Source organism: Oncorhynchus clarkii, chromosome 32 (genome assembly GCF_045791955.1).
Source record: "Oncorhynchus clarkii lewisi isolate Uvic-CL-2024 chromosome 32, UVic_Ocla_1.0, whole genome shotgun sequence".
In the NCBI taxonomy this organism is placed as follows: domain Eukaryota; kingdom Metazoa; phylum Chordata; class Actinopteri; order Salmoniformes; family Salmonidae; genus Oncorhynchus; species Oncorhynchus clarkii.
In genome coordinates, this window is record NC_092178.1 from 20,319,217 (window position 1) to 20,328,665 (window position 9,449).

At 38.4% G+C, this 9,449-nt stretch overlaps 1 protein-coding gene across 1 annotated transcript; it reads left to right on the forward strand.

The window, feature by feature from the left end:
• Positions 1 to 2,408: 2,408 nt before the first annotated feature.
• LOC139392235 (ras-related GTP-binding protein C-like) lies at positions 2,409 to 9,000 on the forward strand. The gene is made up of 7 exons (XM_071140074.1): positions 2,409 to 2,917; positions 3,129 to 3,332; positions 3,894 to 4,093; positions 4,606 to 4,720; positions 4,862 to 5,004; positions 5,692 to 5,840; positions 6,048 to 9,000. The coding sequence occupies exons 1-7, from the start codon at positions 2,732 to 2,734 to the stop codon at positions 6,203 to 6,205; spliced, it is 1,155 nt and encodes a 384-aa protein (XP_070996175.1). The 5' UTR covers positions 2,409 to 2,731; the 3' UTR covers positions 6,206 to 9,000.
• The last annotated feature ends 449 nt before the right edge of the window (positions 9,001 to 9,449 follow it).

The window sequence follows — 9,449 nt, forward strand, 5'->3', positions numbered from 1 at the left end:
TATTACATACTGAGTTTAAGTCACATCTTTTCAACACAAATAATTCACATTCCCTAATATTCAGAGATAAACCAGATACATGTGAGAAGACAGTAATACACTCAATAGCTTTCCTGGCTTCATTATAATCTTTTTTTTTAAATGGTGGTGTCATCAGACAATAATGAACATTTGATCTCTTTATCTTGTATCTGAATACCCCTAAATCTATCCGTATAGATATAAAGTGCCATAACTTGTGTGACCAATAAAAATAAGAACGGAGAAATTGGGCATCCTTGTTAAATTCCGCTTCTAATGTTGAATCTCTTTGAAGTTCCATGGGATAATTTAACAGAGAATTACTATTATTGTGAAGTGTCTTAATTACACTTTGAAAATATTGACCAAAACCAAAGTCTCAGAAATAAAATAATGTTCTACTGTATCAAAGCCTTGTAAAAGTCTACAAATAAAATAAAGCTATCTTCCATAATGTGCTCATTGTAGTCTATCAAGTCTAATACTAGTCGAATATTATTACATATATGTCTCCCCTTCATAAAACCAGACTGGGTATCATCAATGTTTTTGTCAATACCTTTTATAAGTCTTTCTACAAAGATGCATGCAAGTAGCTTTCCATTATTGTTCATTAATGTGATTGGTCTCCAATTTTCTAACATCATAGGATCTTTGTTTGGTTTGGGGATAACAGAAATGAGGCCTTGTGTTGCAGAAACAGGCAGGACCCCTAAATCAATTGCCTCCTTAAAACATTAAATATAAATTCAACAATATCCTCCTGAAAATATTTATAGAATTCACAAAAAAGGCCATCATTCCCTGGAGATTTGTTCTCTTTTATCTTGCTGATACATTTTTTAAATTTCATTCATATAAATTAATTAATCACAAGACTTTTGGAAGTCTTCATCTAGAAAGGCAGATATGTCACTAGTAGGACAGGCATTACTGGTGTAAAGATTACCATAGAATTCTGAAACATATTTTGAAATATCTTTGGGGTTTTCATTTTCTTTGCCATCTATATTAAACTCATGAATTGAGGTAATTTCAGATTTTCTCACTAAATTGTAAAGTTATTTTGTGTATTTTTACCTTCCTCCAACCATCTCCTTCTTGATCTTACAAATGCCACTTTTGCTCTCTCTTCATACATTGGTCCATTTCTAGTTGTAAAGAAAATAACTCAGCCTTTCCTTCTTCATCAAGGTCCTCCATAGAGATTAGAAAAAGTATTTCCTTAAATTTATTTTACCTCAGTCTTTTAAGTTCAGCAATTTCTTTACCTCTCTTCATGGCTGTTTGTCTTTTTTCATACTTCATTAATTCCCAATATTTCCCATAAGACTTAAATGGTTGGGCTTTCCTCAAATTTTGTTGTATAATATCTTAGGCAACGATCTTGAAATTAGCATCTTCCAACAGTCTACTATTGAGTTTCCAATAACTTCGATAGTTCTAATTGTTGGATTGCCATACTGGCTGGCAACGTTCTTGCTCCTCTGAACAACAGTGTCCTGACAGCAAGGTTTTATTCAAATCTCCTCTGTTGAAAATGAAATGTTAGTCTAAAAGAAATATGATATAATATGCTTTTTATTGTGGTGATCAAGGCAGGTAGCCTAGTGGTTAGAGCTTTGGGCAGGTAACCAAAAGGTTGCTGGATTGAATCCCTGAGCTGACAAGGTAAAACTCTGTCATTCTGCCTCTGAACAAGGCAGTTCCCTGGTAGGCAATCATTGTAAATAATAATTTGTTCTTAACTGACTTGGCTAGTTAATTAAAAATAAATAGCTGGGCTGATGAGACAGTAGATTGAGCAGTCAGTGGAGTAAATAGGCATTTTAATGTCATAGATTTAGCTGGTGGTAATTTGTGAAATAGACACCGGCTGGAATTGGCTTTTAACCAATCAGCATTCAGGATTAGACCCACCCCTTGTATAAACAAAATTATAAACTGGGTGGTTCAAGCCCTGATTGGTTTATATCAGACCACATACCACGTGTATGACAAAACATTCATTTGTACTGCTCTAATTACGTTGGTAACCCATTTATAATAGTAATAAGGCACCACCTCTGGGGTTTGTGGTATATGGCCAATATACCACGGCAAAGGGCTGTATCCAGGCACTCAGTATTGCTTCGTGAAAATAACAGCCCTTGGCCCCCCCAACAAACAAAATTCCCAACCAACGCGTGTCCCGGTACGCGTACTCTATTCATCTGAATGTGTTGACGGTTGGAGAAATTGCTTGAGCTGCGCTGAAAATTCGAGAAGTAGGAAAGACAACGGGCCAATGTTCTAACACTGCTGTGCGTAGATGTACACGTTTTGGGCTATGATTAACGTTTTAGGCGGGAGAACCAATGAGATTAAGGGGGCGGGAAATACAGGTTATGGCGGAAGTGAGACAAAATTGGCAAGTTGATAAGCTAAACCCGGGGGTGTTGGGTAGCGGAAGTATAATATACAATAATGTTGTTTGATACTAAAATGCTGGTATTTAGTTCGTAGTGAATACACCCTATAACAGCACTACCTATCGTCTATTTTCAAATCACGACTAGGTTGTGAACAACCAAGCAAAACCAGTAGCTAGCAAGTTATCTGAGAAGTTAGCGTTAGCACTAACTAGCCTAGCTATCTCCAAACAGGGTTGGATTTGACCAGTAGATTTAACAATCGCTAACGTTGATTTGTTTGGTAGAGTTGAGGTAAAATGTCGATTCAGTACGAGGAGCCTGCATTGGCTCGGAATTATGGTGTTGTGGACTCTTTCCCAAAGGATTTTGGCTACGGAGTAGAGGAACCAGATATCGAGGAGGAGAGCACGACGTCAGGTGACAGTAAACCAAGGATCCTGCTGATGGGATTGCGGAGAAGTGGAAAGTCATCTATTCAAAAGGTGTGTTGCCATACTTCTGTTAATTTAGTTCTCCAATAAGTTGCTGCTGGTCAGTTCTTCTGTGCATCACTACAATGTTTATAATGTGTATGCACCATAGTGTTTATGCATAGTACACTACTCAAGTTGTTGATTACCTAGCTAGTTAGTCAAGTAGTAATGTACACTGATTGTATTTGTCTAATTTAATCATCTATTGTGCAATATCCAGGTTGTATTCCACAAGATGTCGCCCAACGAGACGCTGTTTTTGGAGAGCACCAACAAAATCTACAAGGATGACATCTCCAGCAGCTCTTTCGTCAATTTTCAAATCTGGGACTTCCCTGGTCAGGTGGACTTCTTTGACCCTACCTTTGACTATGAGATGATCTTCAGGGGCACGGGGGCTTTGATATTTGTCATTGATGCTCAGGTGAGAATACTAGAGGAATGTTAGACATTGTACTAGGGAAATTCCAAGGTAACACACTTTAATTATGCTTTAAAATGTATGCCAAACAAAAACCATTGATTTCAAAGATGAACAAACCATACAACTCTAATGACTACTTAGAAAACTGCAGATGCACAGTTTGGTAACAGAATAATGGTAAAATCTCCCTCAGTTTTATTCTGTTACTGAACTTTTTATCTGCACAGTTCTTCCTGTTAATGTTTTTTTGTAAAATGTTCAGTGGAAATTGTTAAAAGTAGTCCTTGTGCATAGAGATGTATGGTTTGTTTAACTCTAAAATCAATGTTTTTTTGTTAGGTATACATTTGAAAGTGAAAAAATGAGTCTAAGCATAATTCTGTAACCATGCAATTGCCCACTACCCATGGCAAACATTGAGAAGGCTCTTCTTTTCTACAGCAGTCCTGGGAGACTGACTGTACAGCCTACAGTTCCACTGATCTTTATTTATTTAAAAAAAATAGGCTGATGCATTGTGTCTGCTCTACTTATGCCTTTGTTCTCTATTGGTTTCATCAGGATGATTATGTTGAAGCCTTGGGGAGGCTACATCTCACAGTGTCCAGAGCCTACAGGGTCAACCCAGAGATCAACTTTGAGGTGTTTATCCATAAGGTTGATGGCCTGTCAGATGACCACAAGATAGAAACCCAAAGAGATGTCCATCAGAGAGCCAACGATGACCTGGCAGATGCCAGCCTGGAGAAGCTTCATCTCAGGTTAAGGGCCCTACACACTTCACTCAAACTATGCAAACACAGCAACGACGTGTCATTTTCACATGTAGTTCTATGTACTTTTGTGTGGATCAAAATTTGGAACGGACTATATACAGCGCTCCGTCGTTCTGTTTGCATGACGTGTGTAACGGCCTTTAGTATCAAGGACAAGACACAACATAATGAACGTCGGCCGTGCGCAGTAGATCACCTGCTGGGTCTGGACCAACTGTGGCTATTCAACATGAAGAATCTTAGGGAAATGAACAGTAGTAAATGTCAGCTGAAATTCTGTGGTCAGAGGAGATATGAAGGCCACACACTTGCTTTTAACCATTTGTCGGCGCAGTCTGTTTTGTCCTTAACTGGTGGTAGGTTAGGTATGTGGCTGAATGTTACTCAGAGGGATCAGCTTGTTTTTGATCTAACATGTTGGGAGAGGAACTGTTAGAAACACAGGAAATATAACTGCGATCTCAATTCTCTCTTTCTCCTCTCTTTCTATGTTTCAGCTTTTATTTGACCAGCATCTATGACCACTCTATATTTGAGGCTTTCAGTAAAGTTGTCCAGAAGCTCATTCCTCAGCTACCAACATTGGAAAACCTTGTGAACATTTTCATATCAGTACGTATTATTTTGACCAATAAGCTGATTTGAACTGATGCTTGTTTTTCTGTACTTCTACACTTCTTTTTTGCAATGTTTTAGTCCTTTCGATAATGTTTCTTATGTCAAAATTGCCCCTGTGTTTTTATTTTTGGACAGAATTCTGGGATTGAGAAAGCCTTCCTGTTTGACGTGGTCAGTAAGATTTACATCGCCACCGACAGCTCCCCTGTGGACATGCAGTCATACGAGCTTTGTTGTGACATGATCGATGTTGTCATTGACGTCTCTTGTATCTATGGGTGAGAGAGAATCATATGCCAGGGTTCCCCAACTGGCAGGCCGAATTTGTCCCGCAGGTGGTTTTATTTGGCCTCCCAAGTTTTACAAGCAAAAAAAAACCCCAAAATAAATACTAATAATAAATCATTGTTGGACATAAGACTACAAAAACACCAGTAAATCAGCTCCAAGTGATTTTAACTTTGGAAATCTGTTAAACCACGCATAATAGAGAGACACGTGATCGTAGACAAATGTAAGAAAGGTTTCAAATTATTATGTTTTAGTCAACTATTATGTGTTTGGGCTTCTTGTCGTCAATTTGCAGTCTACAAATAATTTGTAATTATGTTCCGGCCCCCGACCATCTGCTCAAGAAAACAATCACCTCTCGTCTGAATCTAGTTGATGATCCCTGTCATGCCATTTAAAAATGTGTGTATTGGACATCCTATTTAACTGTCTCTTCAATCAATTACATTGTACATGCTTGGGATTTATGTGAAAATCGTTTGAGATGAACAGTGCAGTGAATACGCATCACTCTGGCACTGTATTCGGTTGAAGCATGTGGTAAGGATGCTTTTGTGATTGTAAAGGTTGACAAGCAATCGTAGATTGCTGTGATTGTGAAACGCTATTGTGGAGAGCTTTGAGTTTATTTTGGGATTGTAAAAAGTGAATAGCTTTGTGTTCTTCCATTGCAGCCTGAGGGAAGATGGAAATGGCAGTGCATATGATAAAGAGTCTTTGGCCATCATTAAGCTCAACAATACCACCATACTCTACCTGAAAGAGGTCACCAAGTTCCTAGCCCTTGTTTGCATCCTTAGAGAGGAGAGCTTTGAAAAGAAAGGTAAGACAAAAGTCTGGCACCATTTATAGGATTTAACCATTTATGTTAGCAGCCTATTGTTGATTTGACTGACATGCATATAGCCTTTAGAAGAAGTTTAACACGCTGCACCTCCATGCTTCTCTCATTTGTAGTGCTGGAAGATACTGGCCCAATTCGTTTTGAAATAAATTCATATAGCGTGATTTATTTTCTGTTTTCTTTCAGGTTTAATAGACTATAACTTCCATTGTTTCCGCAAAGCCATCCAGGAGGTGTTTGAAGTGGGGTCCTTGACACAGAGGACAGGCAGACTACAGCCAAGTTCGTCCAACAACAGCTTGTCCAGCGTAAAAATTGGTGTATTAAACGGAAGTGCTGTTTAGAGGAATGTAAGAAAAGCAAAGAGTTTTGGAATGCCTTAGCCACTGAGAATGGACAAGTAGTAACTGTCTATTTTACTTGGAAGGCTATGGACCATCAAAGGTGAGACAGGGAAAAGCAGGAAAAACCTTGAAAAATAACACTTGGGATGGGGGGGATGCTGTTCTGTGCAAGGATTGGAAAGGGTAAAAAAAACACTGCAATGGATTAAACACTGAACAGAGTTGAAGCCAGCAAGCACATCTATTTTAAGCACCTCAATGTTTTTGGTTGCGTCTAATCACTTATTTAACGATAATGATTATTTTTGCTACAAACAGTTTTACGAGTATCAAGATGACAATGTCGTCATTGTGGTCTTCCTCAGCACAAGTCATTTAAACAGGGCACTATCTGTGTTTTCCCGCTCTTATTTCAGGCAAGGTTCAACAGGAAGCAATGTTGGAAAACAAATTAATTAGGAAGCCTGCATTGAAACTGTAAATATCACTACCATTCAAAAGTTTGGGGTCACTTAGAAATTGACACTTCCTTGTTTTTGAAAGAAAAACACGTTTTTTTTGGCCATTTAAAATAACATAAAATGGATCAGAAATACAGTGTAGACATTGTTAATGTTGTAAAAGACTATTGTATCTGGAAACGGCTGATTATTTAAAAAATGGAATATCTACATAGGTGTACAGAGGCCCATTATCAGAAACCATCACTCCTGTTTTCCAATGGCACGTTGTGTTAGCTAAGGAACTCTGCCTAGAAGGCCAGCGTCGCCTCTTCACTGTTGACATTGAGACTGGTGTTTTGCGGGTACTATTTAATGAAGCTGCCAGTTGAGGACTTGTGAGGTGTCCGTTTCTCAAACTAGACACTTTAATGTACTTGTACTCTTGCTCAGTTGTGAACCGGGGCTTCCTGCTCCTAGTTCTATTCTGGTTCGAGCCAGTTCTGTTCTGTGAAGGGAGTAATACACAGCGTTGTACGAGATCTTCAGTTTCTTGGTGATTTCTCGCATGGAATAGCCTTCATTTCTCAGAACAAGAATAGACTGACGAGTTTCAGAAGAAAGTTCTTGGTTTCTGGCCATTCTGAGCCTGTAATCGAACCCAAAATGCTGATGCTCCAGGTACTCAATTAGTCTAAAGAAGGACAGTTTTATTGCATCTTTAACCAGAACAACAGTTTTCAGCTGTGCTAACATAATTGCAAAAGGGTTTTCTAATGATCAATTAGCCTTTTAAAATGATATACTTGGATTAGCTAACACAATGTGCCCTTGGAACACAAGAGTGATGGTTTCTGATAATGGGCCTCTGTACGCCTATGTAGATATTCCATTTTAAAAAATCAGCCGTTTCCAGATACAATAGTCTTTTACAACATTAACAATGTCTACACTGTATTTCTGATCAATTTTATGTTATTTTAATGGTTTTCTTTCAAAAACAAGGACATTCCTTAGTGACACCAAACTTTTGATTGGTAGTGTACATGTTAGTGTTATCGCACTGGACATTGGTTACTACGGTGCAAAGGAGTCTATTTGTAAGCGTACAACTATAGATCTGGGACTATTGCTATATGTATTTCAACTTAGTTGATTTGATTGTTTTGGAGCCTAGCTAAAAACTAGGCCTTGTTCCTCAAAGATAACATTCCCCCATCTGGGAAGAAAACCACCTCGAAAAGTACTTGTGGTTGTAAACTATGATACTGTACCTACTACTCTCATGCAGTTGTCAGTTTCAACTTGTAGCCAAATTCACTATAAAATGAGTTTACTGTTGGGCCAGTCAGTGCCCTGTGCTGCATAAAAACATATATATTGAACTATACTAATGACAAAATGTGTGAATGTTTGCTGAAAGGTCTCTGTGTTACAAATACCTGGGTCCAACATTTTTTTTACATAATGTATTAATTAATTTAATCTTTCAATTACACAATTATGACGTGTGTGTGTGTGTGTGTGTGTAAAGGTATTTCTCTCTCTGATATGGAAAGCTATCTGAAAGGTCAGTACAGTACTTACAGTATGTTTTTAGTAGTGAGTACCAACAACCCTTGTGGTATGTAGAGGTAATCATTCAGACTGCGTCCCTACATAGTGCAATACTTTTGTAGTCTGACTACCCATCCTCATCACTCTGGCCACATCCACTAGCATTTATTGTATGGAGTGATCGATAGAGCAGCGGAATTCAATTCAGGATGTCAGGCAACTACTTTTGACCAGAGCCCTATGGGTTTCCGTATGGGCCCTGGTCTAAAGTACTGCACTATAAAGGGAATGCTTGAGGTCTCCCTAGACCCCAACTGTGCAAGTTATAATAAATTAATAAATTACCAGCGTTTCAAATGGAGTAGTACAGGATGTTAGTCTTATTGGTTCTAGGGTGCTGTAGTGACTGACTCTTAGCATGCCTCCAAAGCGGCACACTATTCCCTGTATAGTATACTATTTGTTTTACCAGGGCCCGGTTAAAAGTAGTGCACTATAAAGGGGATAGGGTGCCATTCGGGAAATAACCTTTATGATGAAAGTGTGTGTTACTCATTTGACAACCAATTGGTATGATTCCATTGCGAGATAATGTTTGCATTGGTCTTTGTTCTGCTTTTGGGTGCAAAGGGAGGTGAATCATATCGAATATGTTGTCAGATGCTATAAGGTTATAAATGTTTTTTTTATTGAATGTAATTAAGCATTTAAAGCACTTGAATTAGAAGGGAAATTTGAGTGTCTCCCACTATTTTATCTGAAATTGTGTGAAGCATTAAAGATATTTTTTCATTTGAATATTGTCACTCAAAACTGTACTGTTCTGAACATCCAGTCTCCCTACCATTTTGGATCCTATACAGTAAATGTATTGTCTTGAACAAAACAAAAAATGCTTCCGAGGTTGAAACAAGTCACTTGCCTAAATTGAGGCTAGATGAGTGTTTCGAGGCTAGACGTGTGTTTCTTGGCTAGGGTTGCAAACTTCCGGGAACTTTCAATACATTCCCTGGTTTCCAGAAATCCTGGTTGGAGCTTTCCTGCTCCCTCCTCATTCTGGGAAAACCAGGGAATTTATTGCCAGTTCCTAGAATTGTGCAACCCTAGTCTTGGCTCATCATGGCACTGCCGCTGTATTACAGTGGGCAGTAGATGGCACTATTGATCTACTAAGGAAAATAATCAGAGAAGCAGAGTATGATGATGTCTATGACTGTTAATAGAATTATAAATATCAGAGGTTCAAG